Here is a 22,220-nt window from a genome sequence, read left to right as displayed (position 1 = left end):
AGGCTGGTTCGTGTAGGACAATCAATCAATGTCATAAACAATATTAACAGAAAAAAAGACCAAAAAATGCATGATCATCTTAATAGACACAAAAGTCCAAGGGACTTTCTCAAGCTCATAAAGCTAATGGTAAAGCCCGGGCTAAACTTGGATCACTTGACTTCCAGGCCAGAGCTCTTAATAGTCATAGGCGTGGGTATGGAAGGTGGGAGTATCCCTTGCACACATGCGTGCACTGCACTGAGCCCTGTATTGAGGACTTTCCCCTTGTCCTTTCATATTGTCCTCACAACAGCCCTTGGCAGTAGGCACTGTTGTTATCCCTACTTTCTGCATAGGGAAATTGAGGCTTAGAGAGATAACTCGAGTTGCCTGAGGCCACCCACCTGCCAAGCAAATGAAGGACTTAAACCTAGACCCTAGGTCTTCACCCCTTTGGCACTTTCTCTTACCTCTCATTGATTGGTGCCACTAGGTTAACCTGGTTCTATTAATTCTCAGATGATCTTCTGCCCAGCCAAGTTGATGGGCTTTTTCTCCCCATAAATGGATGAAAATGTCCTCCAGATTCTCTGGGAGAAGAGCCCCCTCTCCTGTGCCAGTGTGTGACAACTCTCCCAGCCCAGGCTGTTGACCTACTTCAGTGTAGTCTGGCCATTTACATATGCTAATAACTAGGACATCTGTGCAAAAACTGGAGGACCCTAAGTAAGCAAGCAGCTCTGGGGAAACCAGAAGCTGAATGGCTGGGATCTGGAGGGCAGTGGGGAGAAGAGAGGAATGATGATGCTCTTGGCTCCTGGAGAAGCTCTTGGCTCCTGGGGGCCCGGCTGGCCTCACCTCAGGGAGAGGCTAACCCGGCGAGAACTCTTGCTTCCTAATGGGGCAAGAGAAAGAAGGCAGACATTTCAGAGAGTCAAGGAGAGAGAGATGCATCTGGGCCAGTGCTTAGTAAAGAGAATTTTCTTTTTGGCCTCATACCTGGGCATCCCAGCTGGAGCTGTGCTGAGGGTCCAGTTAGTCTAGATTCTTCCAGATGTGCTTCATAAGGGCCTTGCTGGGCCTCTGAGGAGTCCTCCCAGCTGAGATTAGGGAGGTTGCATTCCAAATGGCCAGCTGCCTGAAATTGCACTGCTGTTGCTGTTGAGGCACTGGAGGGATGGCATGCCTGAGACTCTTCCCTGGAAGGGCTCCAGGAGTCTTTGGATTGGAGCCAAGAAGAAGGAGGCCTGACATTTGGCTATTGTTCCTCTATCTGGTTCACCATCAAGGGGCCCTCCACTTCACCCATTTTACCCCTTCACCCCCATAATGGGCCTCCAAAACCTCTTTCATCTCTTCAAAATGCGTTCTGTAAAGGTCCACCCCAGAGCCAGGCACCGAGGCTGCAGGCCATTTCCAGGGGCATAACCCTGGGGGTTATGGTGGGGGTGTAGTAGCTTTCAGCAGTGCGCAGAACAGGGCTTTTCCAGCACTGGGCTGCCTGTTCAACTCAGAAGTATGGAGTATCCTTTTTACTTACTCTCAGGGAGAGGTTGATAGAGGTCAGCTCTGTGTGGGACACCCTCTTCTCTCCTTTTCTTCCTCATGCCATGGGCTTTTCATATAGATGTGAAAAGGCTGTTCATTAAAGCTGTGTACTCTAGCTTCCACCCTCCTCTCCTCCATTCCTGCCATTCAGACCAGGGAAAGTGGCTTCCTTTGGGATAAAGGGGTTGCAAGAAGGCATCCTGGGCTGGGAACTAGGAGTGCTGAGTTCTAGTCTGCTCTGAGTTGGCCAAGGCCCTTCCTTATTGCAAGCCTCAGTGTCCTCACCTACCAAGTAGGGAGTTGGTAGCAACCAGTGTTTCTCAGAGGATGGTATTGCAGGGTTCCAGTCCCAGGGACTGATCCCTAGGAGACAATGGCGATAGATGTTCTCTGTAGGTTACTCTGACTCTCAGACTCTGTCTTGCTTGATAGTGTTTCTCCTCAATTATTTTTATTGTGGTAAAATACACATAACACAAAATTTATTATCATGAGCATTCTTAAATGAGCAGTTTAATGGTATTAACTACATTCCCATTGTTGTACAACCATCACCACCATGCATCTCTGTAACTCTTTTTATTTTGCAAGACTGAAACTATGTCCCCGCTAAACAATAATTCCCCACTTACCTGGCAGGGGAGATAGTATGATCATGAAAGTGGTTTTCCCAAGGCAAGGCTTATTTATTGCTTGGCAATCTTGAGCAAGCCATGGACCTCTCCCTCATGTACTGAGAATGATGGCTTGAGTAGGTGATTTTACCTTTCCCAAGTTGTAAAAAGTGCTAGGGTAGTAGGGAGATGAGTAGCTCCAGGGAGATAGAGTGGGTCAGAAGAAGGCAGAAGATGAGGCCTTCAGTGAAAGGAAATTAGAGAATGATGCCCCTCCCCATCCCATACAGGTAGGGAAGGAAGATGACCAGATAGGTAGCCATGAGAGAGAGGAGTAGTGGGAAAGCATGGGTTCATTTATAGTTGGAATTCCAGAATACCTACTTGTGTGTCTCTGTGGACAAACATCTGAGGGAAGAAGGCAGGCCCCAAATCCTGAGCCTTGGAAGTGGTGGCATACCTGATAAGACTCAGAGAGCCAACACCAATTCAGCCCTAAATTCCATGCAGAGTATGCTGGGCTAGGTCCTTGCAGCCTTGACCCCACACTAATTTCCTATCCAAAGTGACTTTCTTAACCTCTACATGATGATGATTTTATATGAACTTGAATTGTTGCTTTGACATAGCACAGTATTTTCTGCTTACATAATTCCTGTTTTTTAAAATCCATATGATACATACAGAAGAGTGTATAAAACATATAATAAAACTGACACATAGGTACCCATGAAGCAGGTGAAGAAATAGAACTTTCGAAATATCTTTGAAGTCCTTCCTCTTCCCAGAGATAACAATCATCCTGATTTCTGGGAGGGAGCCGACTCCAGGAGTACACCCTAGGCTCTTCGGGAGTGGTGAGCTCGTCCTCGTTAGATCGGGCACACCGCCAATCTCTTTAGACAGGTATCTTCCGCGTGGATTTCCAGATGGCTCATTCCATCTGTCTTGTGTTGATCTTCATTAGTTTCAATCTTAGATGGGGACTTTGTCTTTTTAAATGATTTTCTGATTATAAGAATAATATGTGCTCTTTGTAGTAAACTTGGAAAATACAGAAAACATAAGTATATACTGTAAGTCAGGGGTAACCACTGTTAATGTGTTGAGGTACAATATTTCATTATTTTTCTATGCAGCAATGTATATTTCACATTACTGACATCAGTTACATACATACATATATATATTTGCTTTTTATTGTGAAATATAACAAATACAAAGTAGTGTGCAAGGTCTATATGCACAGTTTAGAGAAGCGTACTGTCACCACCAATTAGGTTGAGAAGTAGAACATTGTCAACCCCCAAGAAGACCTTTCCCTCGCCCCAGAAGTGACCACTGTCTTGATTCCGACAGTCATTCTCCTGCGTTTCTCTCTCTCTCTCTCTCTGTGTGTGTGTGTGTGTGTGTGTGTGTGTATGTAGGTTCACCACTTATTCATGAACTGAAACAATTGCTTCATTTTGAAGAACTGAGTGGCAAGCACAATCTAGGTGTATCTATAAGCAGCAAAGTGTCACAGTGCCACTATTAGATGAAGGCTTCAAAAAGAAGAGCTGCCCCGGCTCCCCTCTTGGGGACTCGGTGGCTACAAGCATGTTCCCTCCCATAAAGGGAATGTATGGAGCTCACCACCATCAGACGCCAGGCAGAATCACGGCCGTGGCACTGGACACCACACGTATGGCCAGAGGAATTGGGCTGCTCTGTGTTTGCTGTCAAGTTCCCAATCTGCCTTCAGGAACTCCAGCCTCCAGTTGTGTAGGTCAAGGCAGAACACCTCTGTGGGGTGAAGTGAGCTCCCCACCTGATCCAGACAGCAGGATGTAGAATGCAGAGCAGGAAACGCAGCAGCAAAGATCAGCCCAGATTTTTTCCAGGGTGAGGGAGAGACAGAACCCCAAGGTCGTGGAGTCAGGGAGGCGATCCAGGGATCTACCCCGTTATATTGGCCACCCCTATCCACTTCACCTCCCAGTGGCAGGGACAGCCTGATGAAGATTCTGTCATGTAGACCAACCTGCTTTTCCACTTTCCCCTCTGCCACCTTATGATTCAGTTTCCCTGGAGCTGGGTAGTCAGTTGACTCTGATCTAGCTACTTTTGAGCTTGACGAGTTATGATGCTGTTATCTCCTGGAGTGGTCCCCTTATCATTGCGGGATCATATCTTCACAAACAAAACCAGACCCTTACTGTACATTTAGTGGGAACTTGGGAGGGATTTGATTTAGATGCATGCATTAAATCTGTTGTCTAAATCCGGAAGTCTCCAGAGGAAATCCTGCCACTCCCTTCCTTGGTTGCCTGAATGTGATAGTTAGTTGGATGGCTCCTTTGGAACCCCAGGACCTGTCAGCAGTGCTTACTGTACCCAGCAGGGAGACACTGGGGGAAATAGGGGGAGAGGATATGCATAAGCATAAGGGTTAGACTTTGGACATTGCATTTTTAGTATTTGTGATTAATAGCCTGGATTTTGGAGTACATCAGACACAGGTTCCACTTACTTACCATGTGACTTTGAGCAAGTTTCTTTGCTTCTGTGAACCTTATTTTCCTCACCTATAAAATGGGGATAATAATGGTACCTATCTTTCAGGGTTGCTGCGGGGATTAAGGGAGATAAAAACTACACAGTGTTTCATTCAGTGCCTGGCACGTTGTACAAATTCAGTACATGGTAGCTGTTATCATCATCACCATCATCATCATGAGACAAGAGCAACCTTCCAGAAGCTGTCAGAGCCACAGTCTCTCCTAGCTACTGAGACTCCAGATTCTGGAGATCCTTGATGTCCTTGCCCTTTGACCTAGCCCCTGGTGGTCCCCACAATAGTGCTCTTGACCTGAACTTGCTCCTGAGATGATTCCCAGTGGCCCAACTAGCCTGACCAACTACATAGTCTTCCTACCTCATAACCCAGCTTTACTGACGACAGGCTCAGCACTGGCCACTGTGCACACCTGCCCCACAGAAAACAGCCGAGTATACTGCAGACCTGCTCTGTGCCCAGCACTACGGGAGGGTCTGCCACAGTCTCTACCCCAGGGAGTTAATCGGCTACTTGCTTATTCATTGGAATTATGGTGCAGAAAAAGATGTGTATTTCTTCCTTAATTGATTTATACATTATTGATTTTACCTTTTTGTGTTCTTGGGTTATTTTTTTTTTCTCTAGGCAAAGTAGCAATTTCCCAATTCAGTGTAACCCTGTGATTAAATTCCAAGTCTGAGAACTTGATTGAATAAGTGAACTTGATTTTGGTCCCCATCAATTGCAGTCAGCCTTAGACATTTAAACTTTGAAATATTAAGGTTAAATTACATGCATTTATAGAGGAAAAATCCAGAAAAGCGCAAACTCTTCCAGCTCTTGCATAGAGAATTCTCTGCTCCAAGGAAACTATAACAAAATGCAAATGTACAGAAGATATGCAGGAAATGGGTAGGATTGGTGCTATCCTAGAGTTCTTTGCAGAATCTCTTTAGTGAGCCCTGTCTCCTTCCCATCCTCGATACCACATGTATCATAACAGAACTCCCCCAGTTTGGAGTTGCCCTCATTTTACGATACAGTTGTAAAAATAAAAGAACACTGGGTCACACAGTAGCCAGCCCAGAAGCCATTGCACAGCTGTGGAACCTAGCGGCCCTCCAGAATCTTCTTGCTGCTGGTCTGCTTATACCTATTGCAAAAGTTTCATTTGGGCAGTGTGTTCAAGCAAAACTCAGGGCATGGACTTTGAAGTCAGACAATATCTTGGTTCTAGTCCAGGGTCTGGCAAGGTCACTCATTAGTAGTGACCTTGGGCAAGTTGCTTAACCTCTTTGTGCCTCAGTTTCTTCATCTTTACAATGGGAGCATAATAGTACCTTCCCCATAGGATTGTTTTGAGAATTGAAATGACCTCAAGAAAGGGCTGAGCCTAGTGCCTTACGTTGAGGAATTCTCAATAAAGGTTTCTAATTTTATCAAAATGATCATTTATCATCATTATTAGTCTATTTTGCCAAAAGATAAGAGATATGATGGCCTTGCTGAACTGTGTTGGCCAGACCACACCTTAGAGCAACCTGTCCGATTCCAGGCTCACCCATGTAAAATTCACAGGACAGTGCCTGGGGCATTGTAAAAGTGCTCGATATATGGCAGAGGTGTTATTATTAATTAAGACTACCACTCATTAGCCTTCCGAGAGAGCATATGTGTTAATTCAATTATTCTTTATAACCCCTACCATTCTATGAGTAAGGTACAAGCATTACCTCCCTTTCATAGATGAGGGAGTTAAGGCACAGAAAGGTTAAGTTACATCCCCACAATTACATAGCTAAGAAATGGCAAATCCATGATTCAAGCCCAGACTTTCTTTCTCCAAAGCCTGCCATTGTGCCAAAGAGCTGTGTTCTCCAGTATTGTAGCCAGCAGCCATATGTAGCTTTTTAAATTTAAAGTAAATAAAAGTAAGAATTTACTTCTGCATTGCACATTTCAAGTGCTCAATTGCCACAGGTGGCCAGTGACTACCACATTGGACAGTGCAGGTATAGAACATTCTGTTCTTTCTAGGATGATGATTCAACATCATCTCAGAAAGTTCCGTTGGAGAGTGCTGCTTATAGCACTTCTGGGATTCTATTCCCTATAAAATCTCAGACTTGAGTTGTATAGTTTTCTTGTTATTAATAGGCACATGGTTGTGATATAGTGAAATCCCATTTGCACTTGGCCAGGTAGGGTAATAGCAAGCAAGAGACCAAGAAGTCTGGCTCACATTAAATTTTCCTGCTTTTCCAATGCATGACTTCAGATTTACAAAATCGTTTCCTGTCACCTCTGTTCGACAGATAGGAACATTCACCAATTCGCCCAAAGATCCAGCTTCTTCCACAGCTCTGCCTTGACCTCTTTGGGCTATCTAGAAAACATTTGGTATCTTAAAATGTTCATCTCACTAGTGACCTGAACAGCTGGAGCTGGCTTCTGAAGTCAGGTCAGCCCTGAAGGACCTTGAGCCTTGAGAGTCTCCGACATATGTACCAAGTCTCCAGTTCCCTCTTCTGGGCTTTCTCTGCTCACCTCCATTATGTGGTTATTAAAGACCAGAGAAAGGAAAGAGAGGCATTCCGGATTTGTTTCCGGAACCCCTTGGTGATTACGTCTAGAAATCTTTAAGCTCCCAGAAGCCAGTAGAATTATACTGTGTAACTATAGCCTTGCCAACGCATGTATACCTCCTTCTGAATCTCCATGGTGGAGAAGATTGGACCAATCTCTCATCCAGTCAATAATTTAGAAAATCTGAGCAGTTTGTGTCCATTTCTTGCAGAGCAGCTGAATATCTATGGGGGTCAGTCATAATCTTAGCTTCTTTCACCAGAGCCCATTTGAATATGGGTGGTGCCACTTCCGTGTGAATGAGGACAGCTGACTGTTCCTCCCCATGTGCAGAGAAGGAGCCTTTGAGCTTCCAAACCCAGGAGTTACTTGGGTTTTAGTCACTCTGTAAATCAAATCCGGGTTTTACCCCACCCTGCCACTGTATGTCCTGGGTAAGCCTATCTCCACTTTCTTGTCTTGTAAATTAAAGACAGTCTCAAATGCATGTGTGCACGGAGTTCAGTGCCCAGCACACAGTATGTGCTCAATAAATGTGTTAACCAATGTTACTTTCATGATGTCATTATGATCCTTCTCTGTTCTATTGATGGGTTTTATTAATACAACGGCATTGAAAAGGGATGAGTAGATGTACTTAAATGAGGTTCAAGGTTCGGTTTATCATGAACATTCATCCCCAAAAGAGGCCAGTGCACTGATCACCAGATTGTTATCTCCCAGGTGCCTGGGACATCATGCTAAATTCATAATAGGGTAAAGTTGATTGACTTTTCCAAGTATTTGCTGGACCCCTCACCTGACTCAGGCACTGTCTGGGCTCCAGAAGGATTCAGAGGTAATGAAGACTTGGCCCAGGAAGACTATTCAGTCACCCAGAGGTTCAGCCACGGGAGTAGGACTGAAGGAGAACACAATTCCCATGGTGGAGGAACTGAATCTTGAAGGACATGCAGGATTACCAGACTGCAAACTTGGAGAAAGGGCATTGCAGGATGGGTGAACCAAGGAGCACAAGATGAGAGGGCTGAAAACATGTGGCAGCCTGTTTGGAAAGCTCTACGAAGATCAGTGTGACTGAAGGGTAGAGTACATGACACTATGGAAATTGAAACCTGGCTTCCAAGCAGGTGGGAAGTCAAGGGACAGAGGGACCCTGGGCCAATTTCATTCCAGCAAGCCCTCTACTAATTATGGGTAGCCCCCAGTCCCGGGTGCTGAGTAGGTGTGAGCTTTCTGAAATCAGATACCGCTGTTAGACACTACCCATCCCATGGTCTAAATTCTATGAAATTTGGAATCGAATGGAATCAGCCAGTCCAAGAGCTATTAGTCATGGCCACCAGTTACTGACGGACATGCTTTACTGAGATTCTCAGTGATTTCAAGGAGAGAGATAGATGTACCTTATTTTTGGAAACCTCTAGGAGTAGAAATGTTCCTAACAACCTTTTCTTTGGAACTTGGGCCTCACACTTAAAGGGTGGGTGATATGCAGTGTCTTTTCCAAATTATATAAAATGGAGGAGGTGCACAAGCATCAACTATAAAGCTCCTAGTCAATCAGAGTCGAGATCGAATCTCATCTATTTTATTTCTTTTGTTTTTTAACTGGGATTGGACTGGTCTGTGAACTGCCTGCTCCCATTCTCTTCCACTTGAATGAATGGCTCCAGGCCCATTCCCAATTGCTAGTGAATAGAACTGCCCACACTGTGGGGGCATCTTCTGCTGCTGGTAATTCCCATGTGCCATCTGCAGTTGTTTCTGCCTGAGGAACTACTGAGCACTGCACGCGTATGTTAACGCCGATGGGGGGGGGGATCTGTTTCTTGACCCATCATTGATATCCTACAATCACATGAAGCTAGCCAGGATTCTTGCGCAAGAGCTTACGAATAAGCCCCATTCATCTCTTTTAGAATGTGTCGTCATGGAATGGGCCAGGAATCAGAACTCTAGCAATGTTTGCAAATTGGGATTGTTAAAAACTCCAATGTGGCTGTAAAGTTGTTTTTAAGGTAATCAAGGAGCTAGGTATGCTGGTACAAAGAGTTGTCAATTGTAGAAAGTGTCATTTCTTTTCATGTCCAAGATGACTTTTACCCAAGGACAAGTTGAAACTTGGTGCAGTGAAGCTGGAGGGAGCCAGTGAGCTCAGCTCTGTGCTGAATTATCCCAAGGGGAGGGGCACTGGGCCCTCCACAATTGGTACACAGTCAAATGGCAGGGAAGTTTTCTTTCCCAAGTGCATTTTTTTTTTTTACTTGCTAAGAATGTTTCCTGTTGTTTTTTCGTTTTGTTTTGTTTTGAGGAGGGTGTAATCTGTAAACCTCTTCCTAGACCCATCTTTAAGTAGTTACAATTCACTCTTAAAAATGTGTCTGGAGCCCTCTTGTAAAACTTAGACTGTACTTTTCTCAATGGCATATTTTAACAGTCTACATTTCAAAACTTGTTTTCCATATGGCAAGTTAATGAGTAAGGACACACACACACACACACACACACACACCAAGGCAAACTACACATGGGCCTGGGAACCAGGTAAACCTGCATTTGCATTCTCTCTGCTACTAACTAGCTGTGTGACTTTGGGCAACTCAGTTAACCTCTCCGGGCTTCAGTGTCCTTATCTGTAAAATAAGGACAGTAACAGTTCTTGCCTCATGCACGGCTTTTTAAAGGATTGAGTGAGATTGAATCTTGAAAGCACTTGGGTTCGTGCCTGGTGCATAGCAAGGAATAAAAAAAATTAGTGCTGGCAATTTTTTATTGTTGCTCAAATAATGCATCCAACTATTTACCAGCCTGTCATCCACTAAAGAGACTTGCCCACAGTAGGTGCTTAGTAAGTGCTTATTGCAATGAATCGAACTGACTCCAACTGTTTAGTTTAGATTTGGGGGATCAGTATTTCCCTTTCTACCGGAGTGTTTGGTAGGAGACACAGCTGATCACTTGCAGCTCAGGTGTTAAAAGCATGAGAGTGAAGAAGCTGACTCAAGTAGAAAGAACTTCTTGTCAAGCAGACATCCCCCTGGTCCTTTTGGACACCACTGTTGCCAAGCACTTGGTGTGTTCACGAGGATGTCAGGAGCTCATTTGAGTCTTGAAGCTTTCTCTGGCATGGACATCAAGTGTGGGTTTTTTAATTGTTTTGGCTGAAAGAATTGGGTCAAAGATCAGTTCTGATGAAATTCCTGTCTTCTGAAACATGATGGAAAGAGGAGGTCCCGCACACACACAAATCCCAAAAACTTGGGGCCCTAGCAAGAAGTGTAGTGAGGGCTGCAGTTCAGGACATGGCTGTTGTGAGATTTCCACTTGACTGTTTGGTTTTGCACTCACCATTTGGTTTTGCAGATTCCTCAGCATGTCTACACACATACCTACAAAGCAGTGTGCTCTGCTGTGGGGGGTGGGGGTGGGGAGTGGGGAGGGATCGGGCTTGGTCAAGGTCATTGCCGATGAACCAGCTATCTGACCTAGCTTTACTCCCGTTTCCAACACGACAGTGACCGGTCAAGGCAGAGGATCCTTAACTGAGATCCACGGATGGGTATTAAGTGGTCCAGAAAACCCCTGAAATTATATGTAAAATGTTGGTGGGCTGAGAAGGGGGAGACACCATTGTAAATGCTTTTTCTGTGGAGAGAGACCATAGCTTTTAACTGATTCTCAAAGGAGTCTGTGACCCAAGACGATTAAGACTGCAAAGCTGTTTGGTTTTGTTGCCCAGACCAGTTGGTGTGTATAACCACGACACCCAAACGACCCAGCTAGGCAGTCAGGGAAGTGACAATATCATTCAGAACCATTTTGTGGCCAAGCAGCTGATGGATTGTTCAATCGGTTGTTGTAGACTCATGTAGACAAAGCCTGCAAGCTTTGGGAAGCCAGCCCCCCCCAGGTCAGCCTCGGGCGGCAGCCCCCATCCTGCCAGGCCCTGGGGAGTGAGTCCTTCCTGCCCGGCAGCTCCTTTGCTCATGAGCTGGCCCGAGTCACCTCCTCGTACGGCACCTCAGAGGCAGCGCCCTGGGGCGGCTGGGATCCGAAGGCCTGGAGGCAGGTGCCCGCTCCACTACTGCCTAGCTGCGACGCTGTAGGTAAGTCACTTCCCCTGAGCCTCGCTTTCCTCATCTGTCAACTGGAGCACAGCCCCCTGCTCAGCCTTCCCGCCTGCCTCACAGGGTTGTTGGGTGGAACACAGGAGGTGACAGCCCATAAAGCTCTGTATACCTAGGAGAGATTTCTCTACTGTGTCCCCACCAGTCTTTGGCACAGAGAACAGCCAGGCAAGCAGAGTGCTCCAGGTGCCTCAGCCTCACCTCCAGGGAAATGAGTGTGGATTGCCCCGAGTGCAGTTGCTCCCTCCCTGCTGTTCACCTCTCGGTACCCAGTTCCTTCCCTGCCTGTCTGTCCCTGTGGCCAGACTGTGAGCCCGAGGGGGACAGGGGCTGCGCTTCTGCACCACGAATCCCCCCAGTGCCTGCCTGCTCCATACCTCGCGGATGCTGAGGAACTGCCTCTCCTGACAGCAACCCATTGTGGACTCTGCACTCCAAGGTGGTCCTTCACCCCACCCAGGACTCGTGTACCCTACAAGTGGGCAGTTGGATTTCCCCACTGGAGGACTGGCAGCCTGAGAAAGGCAGGCAGAAGGAATCCAAGCCAAGCCTGTTCAACATGGCTGTGAGTTCGGATCATCCTGCATAATCTAGAAAGAATGGCTTGACTTGCCCTAAAGAGCCACATAACTGGTTGCAAGAGCAAGATGGTGTGTACTAGCCAGAGTGGGCCTTTGCGGAGAATTTCATTTTGATCGTGGAGTTGTTTTTCTGGCACATGAAATATCAGTGCGCACAGTACATCTGCCCTGTCTGCAGAGAAGACTGGAGAAATGAACATTGCTAAATGATAGTGATCAGAAGATGGTCATCAGGCTGAAAGGGCCTCCGGGATTCAGGCCTTTAATGGAAATTCTGCTTTGGTACGTACTGCCTTGTTCTCTTTATCTGCCTGCCCTGGCCTGGAAGAACAAGCAGTGCTTTCCGTTTAAGGGCTATTGATTTTTTTTGTCTTTTTCCCGTTTTCCGTGTACTCTCGGAATCACAGTGATCTTCAGCTGAAACCTGAGAAATCTTGTCGAGCACAACAGTGCCAGGGAAACAGAATTTGCCAAAACAGATGGGGACATCATCCCCTCAGGATGTCTCTGTGTCCCACCCAGCCCTTCCCTATCCTCGGAAGTCAAAAAACGAGATCCCAGCTAACTTGCCTCGCAAATTCCTATCTCTTTCTTGTATGTCTCTACCCAAGCCAAGGCCTTCCACCCAGCAGTGAAGGGTGGGTGGAGCAGGTGCTCAGCCCCCAAATCTTCCCTACTAAGCTTTGGAAGTGAGGCCCACCTGGGGGCTCTTTGGGGTACAGGATCTTGCAAGTTCAGCCAGTGACTCAGGAAGGCCAAACAGAGGATGCAGGCACCACAGGGGGAAAAGAAAGGGGAGCTACAAGGATACTTGTTTCCTCCGCCCTGGGATATTTCCAGCATTGAGACCAAGCCCTTCCTGGAGCGGGCAGCCCTGAAACCACCAAGGAGACTGGGGAAGAGTCAGAATAGAGTTCATGCAGTCAGAGGTCAAGTGGAAAGACAGAAAATGGAGAGTAAAAAAGCTGACCTAGAGCTCTCTGCTATTTACTCTCGATGTCATTGATTTTATGAAGCCCCCACTGACAGCTTCAGACCGGTTCAGACCCCAGGGCAGCACCATGATGGTGGGGGAGGTCCCCAGTTCCTGTGCCAGCAGCCCAGAGGGGCAAAGAAAGACCCTAGCAGGCCAGTGCTGCTCCCGGTCTTGCCCAACTTAGAGAACAGTGTGGTGGGTTCTGATTTACCTTCAGGACCCCACGTCCTGACCCGAGGTTTCTGCCGTGCTCCCCACCCTGCCCACTCCCGATCCCTTCACTCGTCATCATTTCTTTAGAAGATGTGTAACCATCTGAAATGATCTTTGATTGACTTATTGTGTCTTGTCAGTCTCCCCTCCATTGCAAACTCCGTAAGAGTAGAGATGCACGGTGCTGTCCTCAGGTAGACGCACGAGAAATGTCTGTCAGCTGACTAACAAGTAAACCCTCTCTTCCCATCGGGTATTTGGACAGGTTCCTTGAGGGCCCCAGAGTGTGAGGCCCAAACCTCACTGGCTGCACTAGGGCCCTGAAAGGTGTTGAGCAAAGGTAACGCATAGGGCAAGTGTTCAGTAGCCTCCCCTCACCAGCCGCCAGATCTTGGCCTCAGGGATTTGGAGGAAGGAGAAGTGATGGCACCTCATCACTCCCAATGCTACTGCCTCCTCTGGAGGCATTCTGAAGAAACTGAGTCACAGGCTCTGAGAGTCAGCAGGGACTAGGAAAAGAACCTCGCCTGCCTTCACTGTACGAAGTTCTTGCAGTTTCTGAAGAACACCTGAGGAAAATTTTCACTTAACAGCATCCACACCCCCTCAAACGGCTTCCGATGTAGTGTCTATGTTGCCTCCATCCATGGACTGTGGCAAGTCTGAGGTGTCCCCACCCATATGGGTGTGGGAGCCCCAGAATTCAGGTCTGGATTTCTTGATCTCCACTCAGAGCACCGTCTTCCTGGCATTTCAAAGGAAAAGTCAGAAGGGTGGGTGAGGTGTTTCCAAATCTGGCTTCCAAAAACTACAAAAGAAGGTGCTTTCCCTAGTGGAGTAATAAACGAACCCAGACACTAGAGCTCATTAACCTTTGAACCTCTTAATACGGAGCTAAGTGCCTTCCTCTGCTTGGCAGGCTGGCTCTGTGTGGGGGTGCTCACAGGCTGCATCTGCTGGGAAAGGACGTGGGTTCCCTAGTGATGGAAAAAAAATCTCTCCTTCCTCCTCTCCATCCTCCTCCCCCTCCTCCTTATTGTCTCCCCCTTCCTTCCTCTGTGCCTCCCTTTCCTTCCCCCTTCCCTGTCTTTTCCCTCCCTACCTCCCTCTCTCCTTCCCTCCCTACTCTCTTTTCTCCTTCCCTCCCGTCTCCTTCCCTGCCTCAATGTGCTGTACTCCATACGGCTTCATCCCGTGGCGTCCCCCAGAAGACAGTCCATGGGAGTCCCCTTCCCAATCAGAGTGCTCTCCTCCTGAGGATAACGGCGCCGGTAACTTCAGTCTGAATCCGGCTGGAATCCAGGAACCCTTTGCGGGCACCTGCGTGTGAGTCCTGCTGATCCTCTGTCCTTAGGCCTCGGCCCCATCCCCACCCCCCTTTGCCAGATTAAATGGTTGCATCAGTCCTGAGACCATTCTTCCCCTGCTGTGGTGAGAGGAAGCATCTAGGTGATTCCACGGGACTTAAATGAGCCCTCCACCTATGGTGGATGAAGGTCGAAGCTGACACAGCACCTGGCTTGGCCTGCTGGGAGGCCCTGCCCTCAGCTTGCCGTGGGCAGCAGTGGAGCTTGGGCCAGCCGTTTGCCTCTTTCTCCTGACTAGCACATGGATGAAGCACTAGCTCTGCTATGGGCCCCCATACATGGACCAGGGCTTTACAGCTTCCTGAACATCAGCAAGAAGCTTCTAGAAAAGGAACTCCATGACTTCCCAGGTCGCCGTCCTGGCTGGGACTTGTCTATGAATGTGGCCCCTTGGCCCAGTGGGACCAGGAGGAAGTATGACAGGGAAGAGCCACTGCCCGAGTTCTCTGAGAGACTTTCTGCTGGCACCAACCTAGGCTCAGCATGGTGAGCAACATGAGAGAAGCACACCTAGGCTTGAAAAGGGCACACTGATGTTGCCCTGTCACTGTCTCCTGGCACAATATAACTTCAGCCCTAAACATGCTTGTGAAAAGCCACAGGTTGCCTGGGCCATCATTCATGAATGTCGCTCACTAAGCCACAATTTTCAGCCACAACTTCCTCCTGGTTACTGAAAACATTTGTCATTTCCTGATGTCTCCATTTTCCAATGATTATCATTGTCAGTTTCAAAGGCACCCACTGTTTTCTTGGGGCTTATCTGTGGAGCACAGTGATGGAAAACAAAGGAAGCAGCCCCCTAGGGAGGCCTGGAGAGAAGGTTCTGGCTCACTGGGCCAGGGACAACAGGACCAGGCTGGGAGCAGAGGGCTAGTGGTGCCCCGGACTACCTCAGCGGTATGAAGAGCCCCCGCTTGACTGCAGTGCCCCCAGACACCGGAGGGCCGGGCCTGCAAGCTGAACGTCACGTACGCCCTTTGGACTTGGGAGTTGGTGTAACCATGCTGCTGGACAGGTTTTCCCTCCAACTCTGGATGCACTGGGTTTGGTGTCTCCTTGGATGAACACTAGCCAACATCCCCCTTATCCTGTAACCCTGGGCTGTGTGAGAAGCACTCTCTTTTCTCTGGCAGGCACTAGCCGATTCCTCCGCCCTCTGACTTTTGTCTCCCATGCCCTTGGATGTCTTTCCTTTCTGCCTCTTTCCTGTTGGGCTCTTCTGCTCTTCCGATGCATTTCCTTTGCTCGTACTCTATGGCCTCCACCTGTCCCCCTGCCCCCAGCCCTGTACAACTATTATTTGATGAAAGTAACGGGGCAGTGGGTGAGGACGGACTTAGGGTCGGTGTACACCTACCTGGCCACAGGAGCAGGTTCCCTGAAGCAGCAGGCTGGACAGGCAAAAGCCACTGGGTCGGCCTGCAGTTAGGAGACGCGGCACTTCCCAGCCATGTTGCCTTGGGCAAGTCATGTAACCTCTCTGTCTGAGCCTCAGCTGTCATGTCATTAAACTGGGATCTGTAGATTTTCTGCCCAGATCTCCTAGAGCTGGTGTAAGTATGGAAGGGGAGAACAGAAGTGAAAGGGCTGCCTCAGAAATGCCTGCCCACCCTGAGCATCTCAGGCAGATCCAGCGCTCCCCCACTTCCTGAGGGTGTGGCCTGGGGAGGTCATAGGGCCTCTGTGCTCCTCAGTGTCCAAATCAGTATCCCTTGGATAATAACCTGCCTACTTCAAAGGTTGTTGTGAGGTGATGTGCGGTAATGGGTACAGAGCGCTCTGTACAGTGAGCACGCATGAAGGAGGTCCTGTTGCCTCCACACGATGCTTTAGCAGGAAGAGGGCACCTCTGTGGGCTGGCTGAGAAACAGCACCCCCGCTGCCCACATCCCAGCAGCCCCGGGGTGGGGGCAAACGCTCGGACAGGAAGCAGGCTAAGGGCAGGATGGTGAAATTGCTTCTAGTGTAAACTGCCCAGTGCCATGTGTTTGTCCTCTCTGCCTTGGCAGGAACTGAGGCCAGGAACTGCCGCCGGGCCTGAGAGCTGGGCACTCTCCCAAGTGCTGGCTCCGCCCACCGCCATCCCACACCAGCCCTTCTGAGTGCAGAAAAGCAGGCCAGCCCATGTTGTAGGGTCTTCTGGCGTCTGGGGGGACACAGCTCAGAAAGTGGACTCGGGGGTGTGTTCCCTGGTGCAGCTACCTTGGTGGTTGGCACACTAGCGAGCAGGCTTCTTGAGAAGCGGGTAGAGATGGCAGTAGGTAAGCACTGGACTGGGAGTCAGACCTGGGTCCCAGTCACAACCTGGCACTGAATGGCTGAGGGTCTCCAGGTGAAGGGCAAGTTGCACCTTCTACATGCCCTCATCTAGTTCTTTCCAGGCTGTCCCCTTGAGCTGCTCCCACACTCAGTGCTGGGACGGCAGCCCTGAAGTTTGGCTCCTCCTCCTGCCCACCCAGCTTGGAGACAGAGACAGAAAGCTCGTCCCAGTTGCTCATGCTGCAGCCAGTCAAAAGAACGAAGTGAAGTTGGCAATGAGTGGTTACTCTGGGTGTTGGACAGTACATCTGTGTGACCAGGTGGTCATCCTGCTGTCCATGCCAGGACCACCCAGAACAAGCGTCAGCCCTTTCCCCGTGACAGGCCCACAGAAGCTGGGCACCTACCACCACATAGCCCAGAGTCGGCTCTGCCCCAGCCCCCCTTGTTTGCTCAGCCATTCTTGTCTGTGTGGTTTGGAGTCTGAGCCCTACCCCCCATCACTTAGTGTCCTCTGAATGCAGCCAGTTCATCTGGTCTCCCTGAGGCTGGCATGCCCAGACTCTTGTCAATACTATAAACATGATTTAGCCAAGGCAGAGTAGTATAGGACTGTCACCTCCCTCCTACTACATACTCTGCTTCTATTAATGCAGCCTAATGTTACATTTGCTCTTTTGGTGACCACATCTCACTGCTGACCCATCCTGAGCAGAAGGACATCCAAAATGCCTAAATCTTTTTCTACGTGCTCTCGCTGTTTAAGCTCTGTGTCTCCCACCCCATCCTATGCTGTTGCAGTTGGTTTTTTAACCCAGGTTGAATCCTACTTTTATTTATATCTGTGGAGTTTTGCTCGGGAGGGTGAGGCATGCATGCAAGTGTGTGTTGGTGTGTTCACTCATGCTTTCTGCTACACCAAAGCCAAGTCCTGGGTCCCCACACAGTGATCCCAAAGCAATTATTTCTTGGTAGTTGTAATCTAACACGTCTTTTTCATCTTCTGTTTAGCAAGAGAAACAGAGATCAGGTCTTATGGCAGTGACCCCTGAAAAGCGGAGTGCATATGTCACCCAACAGATGAGTGAATTTCAAGGTAAGCAGTTAAGGTCAATATTCCCAAAGGGATAGACCAGGGTGTATGTATGTGAGGGTAAGGTGAGAATTCACCCCAGAATAAGCCATTACTGTGGATCCCAATTGAAGGCCAGGTATTAATGACTGACGTCAGTGTTTAATTCAAGACATTGACTAAACTGAGTCAAGCACTTTAAAGCAGTTATTCTCAATAAGTGAAGGGCACACACCCTGGAGTTTTATCAGAATCAACTGAGGGCTGCCACAACCCCAGGGTTCTGATCCTGCCCTCCCCACAGGGACCTCCCATTCTAATGGGCTCCTGGGCCATCTCTCAGGTGTGGGCCATGGAAAAGGGGTTGGAGAAGTTCTGCCTCAATGAGTCTGTAGTGGAGCGTTCCCAGAGCCTCCATAGACAGCGAGGGGCCCCACCCTACCATGGCAGCTATGAATGTAATCACCATGTATTGGCCTGGGTTTGCAAGAAATCAGGCATGGTCCCTACTCCACAGAGCTTCCGGACTAGTCAGGTAGAAGTGTACAAAGCAAAATAAATAAATAAATAAATAAAAGGTGTGCTAAGTAACCCTTATCAGCCAGTCATGATGTTGTGCTAGGCCAGGGTTACTCTCACCTGGGGTTCAGCAAAGGCTGCTTGCCTTCCAACAGGAGGTCAGCACCTTCATTTTAGCCAATGCCACCATCATGCCATTGCGTCTCTATTCTCGTGCAAAACCCCTGTTCCTTTGGGCCTAATACCAACTGAATGTCCCACCTGCCCAGATCAGGCATGCTTCAACTGTAGTCGGAACAAAGCAGACAAGGTCCAGGAAAACCATTCCATCTGTGAAGGGGTGGGCAGTGCCAGGCCTCCGTACAGAGAACTGAATATAAAAGCAGACCTTGACTGTGGCCTCATGGAGCTTACAATCTACTTGAAAAGACAGATGGAGCTGGCTTTTTCAGACCAACGTGATTTGCACTTGGTGGGTGGGGCCTGTGAGCACAGACCCAAGAGTCTAGGAAGGCTCCCCAGAGCAACTGTGGTCCAGGCTGAGGATGGAGGAACAAGGGAAGTTGAGAAGATTTGGGGAGCAGATGATGCTCGGTAGGAGCTAAGGGCGAAAAGTGAGAGGTCGGTGCTGGGCTGGTAGCTCCTTGCTAGCCGCTGCAGTCTGCGTTGAGGATGCCTTTGGAACTGACCCACCTTCTCTCTTTCTGTAGCCGTCCAAGAACAAATCACCTCCAATTGTAGCCGGACCAAGGCGAGCCCCCCATCCAACCAGCACATGATGCCACCCAGAGCTGGGTTCCTTCAGAACAATCTGAGTCCAGGAATGATCCCACCTAGAAGGCACCAAAGCCATGAGGGCATGAACTCACCAACCCCAGGCAAACGGCAAGGAATTTTCAACTCTAGTCCCCTGTTTCCCATACCCTTGTGCTCTGGCCAGAATCTCCTGGGCAGCCTCGGCTCTGTCTGCCGGCATACACAGATGCCCAAGGCCGCCCCCTCGGGAGTGCGCCTGCCCGGGTTCGGTCCCAGCCCCCTGGGCAGCCAGTCCCTGAGTCCCCACCAGCTCAGACAGCCTTGTATGCCAAGAATGCCCACGATGGTCAGTGGTGCTGCATGGGCGGCGGCAGCAGCAGCAGTAGCTGCAACCCCAGTGGTCTCGAGGGAAGCACCCCCAAGCCAAGTAAATAATAGCATCCAGCAGCATTTTGATAGCAACTCGATCTTCGCCAAGGCGCCCATGAGACTCCCCCTGGTAGCTCCAGCCTGTCCATCACAGCAAGCAGTCATGCCCCCCAATCTGGGGACCCCAGGAGGCAGGCCTGGCCATAAGGTGAGTGCTGCCCTGGCCAACCCCAGGTTCAGCCTCAGACAGAGCCCAGTGCGGGGTCCCGTGCCTGAGCTGAATGTCACCAAGTCCCTCCAGCAGGGCATAGCTAGCTTTGGCCACATGAGTCCCATACAGGGTATCGAGCCGCCGCCAAGCTATGTGGCTGCTACTGCCGCCTCCGCCACTGCCTCTTCCATTGCTGCCAGCCAGTCCCCAGATCCATTCAACAAAATGGATACCTCCCGTGAGCTGCCACCCTATTACTTTTTGCCCCAGCCCCAACCCCCACTAAACGATCTGATTTCACCACCTGACTGCAGTGAGGTGGATTTCATTGAAGCGCTCTTGAAAGGCCCTGGCGTGAGCTCAGATGAAGACTGGGTGTGCAACCTGAGGCTGATCGATGACATTTTGCAACAGCAGCACGCTGCTGCCCAAAATGCCGCAGCCAAGAATGCTGGCCAAGTCACCCAGAATAGCCAGAGTAACACCCCACACGTCGACATCACTCTAGGGAGTGGCGTGAACCCATAGCAAATTCACAACCGGCCCCAGACAGCCACACAGTTGTTTCCTTGAGTAGCAACCGTCCATGCCCCCCATCCGTCTCTCTCTGTGACAAAATGGAAAGCTGGTGATTTTTCAAGCTACCTGTACATATTTAAAAATTTTGTAAATGGTTTTCCTAAACATGAATGACAGAAGTATTTATACTTCGTTTTGTGACTTTGTAAATAAAGTGACAGCTTTCGTTTCAGTACAGTTGTGTTTATTATGCATTGTTTGTTTATTATACATTGTTGCAAAAACGCAGACTGTGTTGTTGAGTCGCTTATGGTTTTGATGCAATGGGAGATGTGGATGTGACCAAGAGGTGTCGTGCAAGCTGATAAATGCCAAATAGAAAACCACTTAGCCATTTATTTCCATTTTCACTGAACATCCGATCGCCTTGTGTGATTCTTAGTCACTTTTGTAAACTTTCAGTCTCCCGCTAGCTCTTTCCTGATGAGCATATTACAGCAGACGCTGTTGCTATCGTGTGCCCCGTCTAGGACATTTGCGATGAGGCTGAGTGTTCTGTAGATTTCGGAGAGGTGAAGAAGGAATGTGTGACCTGAACACTGTCTGAGCTGTCCACCTTGAGGACCTAGAGTGTCCTCGCAGTCAGACAGGAGAAAAACTCAGAAAACCAAGCTTTGTAGCTCTCCAAGCACCCTTGCAGGGTGAAGGTGAGATGTTCCTGGTTGAAAGCCTTTCAGGATTTATTTCGATGTAAGGCTCTGGTGGTTTGGGGGGGAAAGGTCTGTACACATTAATACTTGATTTTTGATTTGTTTTTGATGGTTTCTATCTGCAATTATCATCATGTATATTTCAGTGTCTGTTAGAGAAAACCCACGCCCACTGTCTTGTAAACTTTTCTCAGTGTCCAGACTCTGTGTAATCACATTTTAATTGCCACCTCGTATTTTGCCTATACTTTTGAAATCTGGCGTCTGTTTCAAGCCAGTGCATTTTTTTTCTTCGTTCTGTAATAAACAGCCAGAAGAAAAGTGCCTCTATGTTTTTATTTTTCAAGGGAGTATTCAGTACCTACAAACCCATGTCAGCTAAGGCAGCCAGTGCCTTTGGTTCTTTCAGCAGCTACTGATGTCCATCGTGTGCATTAGAAAGAGGCTACACTGAGCAGTGAGGGGTGAATAGTTTGTGTAGGCGTCCTGCAATCCTTTCACATCACCGCTTAGAAGCATGTCATTTGGACACCAGCCCCTCATTTTATAGAGGAGGAAACAGAAGGGATGGGGGGGTCACGAAGGTTAACTCTGTGCTGGGGGCACGCTCTGTACCACCATTCTCTTTCAGCTGAGGGCAGCAGACCTCAGTAAAGCGCCAACTCCTCCAATGTAAGGGACACCAATATAGGGCAGCTGGAGGGTGGGCGGGGACCCTGAGGCAGGTGGCAGGCTTGCTACATGCCAGAGAGAGGTACTCTCACTTCACAAAAGACAGCCAACAAGGCCCTGGGGAAGCCACAGGGCACCCATGGTGCGTAGTCCCAGGACAGGTGGGATGTCCACCTCCTCCCTCAAAACCCAATTCATCCTGAGTGCTGGAGTCAGAAGAGCTTAGTAGGCCCAGGGTGCAGGGGCCACAAGGGTGCAGGGGGTGAGTAAGAGTCCCCATGGCTTGGCTTCATGTCCAGGACCACAGTGGAAAGGTCATTGCTCCAGTTTGTCAAGCTGTCGCACCCTTGCTGAGCTCCACACTGCCCTCTGGAGCCCTGCCTCACCTCTCCCCTCCTCCCAGCATTTGCAGCATGCGGTTTGGCTGCTGGTTATTTCCAAGTGAAACTGCACAAAAACAACAGGGACTCCTATCACCCCACATTAAGGGCAACCCCCTGACAGAATGAACATGGCTTCCAGAACTTCATCCGAATTGGGCTTATAGTTGGGCCTCATTTCCAAGGGGACCCTAGTAAGATGGCTGGGACCTGT

General features: G+C 48.9%; 1 protein-coding gene across 4 annotated transcripts in view; it reads left to right on the top strand.

The window, feature by feature from the left end:
* The window catches only part of MAMLD1 (mastermind like domain containing 1), a 123,426-nt gene extending 101,414 nt beyond the window's left edge, over nucleotides 1–22,012 (top strand). For 2 of the 4 annotated variants that reach the window (XM_081043866.1, XM_081043865.1), the window contains exons 4-6: nucleotides 11,135–11,378; nucleotides 17,810–17,894; nucleotides 19,100–22,012. In XM_081043866.1, the coding sequence (XP_080899992.1) occupies nucleotides 11,135–11,378; nucleotides 17,810–17,850 (285 nt within the window). In that variant the 3' untranslated portion in view covers nucleotides 17,851–17,894; nucleotides 19,100–22,012. The remainder of the gene's footprint in view (nucleotides 1–11,134; nucleotides 11,379–17,809; nucleotides 17,895–19,099) is intronic. The other 2 variants (XM_081043864.1, XM_081043863.1) reach the window with 1 other exon arrangement.
* The last annotated feature ends 208 nt before the right edge of the window (nucleotides 22,013–22,220 follow it).

Source organism: Rhinolophus hipposideros (assembly GCF_964194185.1).
Source record: "Rhinolophus hipposideros genome assembly, chromosome: X".
Taxonomy (NCBI): Eukaryota; Metazoa; Chordata; class Mammalia; order Chiroptera; family Rhinolophidae; genus Rhinolophus; species Rhinolophus hipposideros.
Note: the sequence above shows the minus strand (reverse complement) of the source record. Positions and strands in the feature narration are given on the sequence as shown.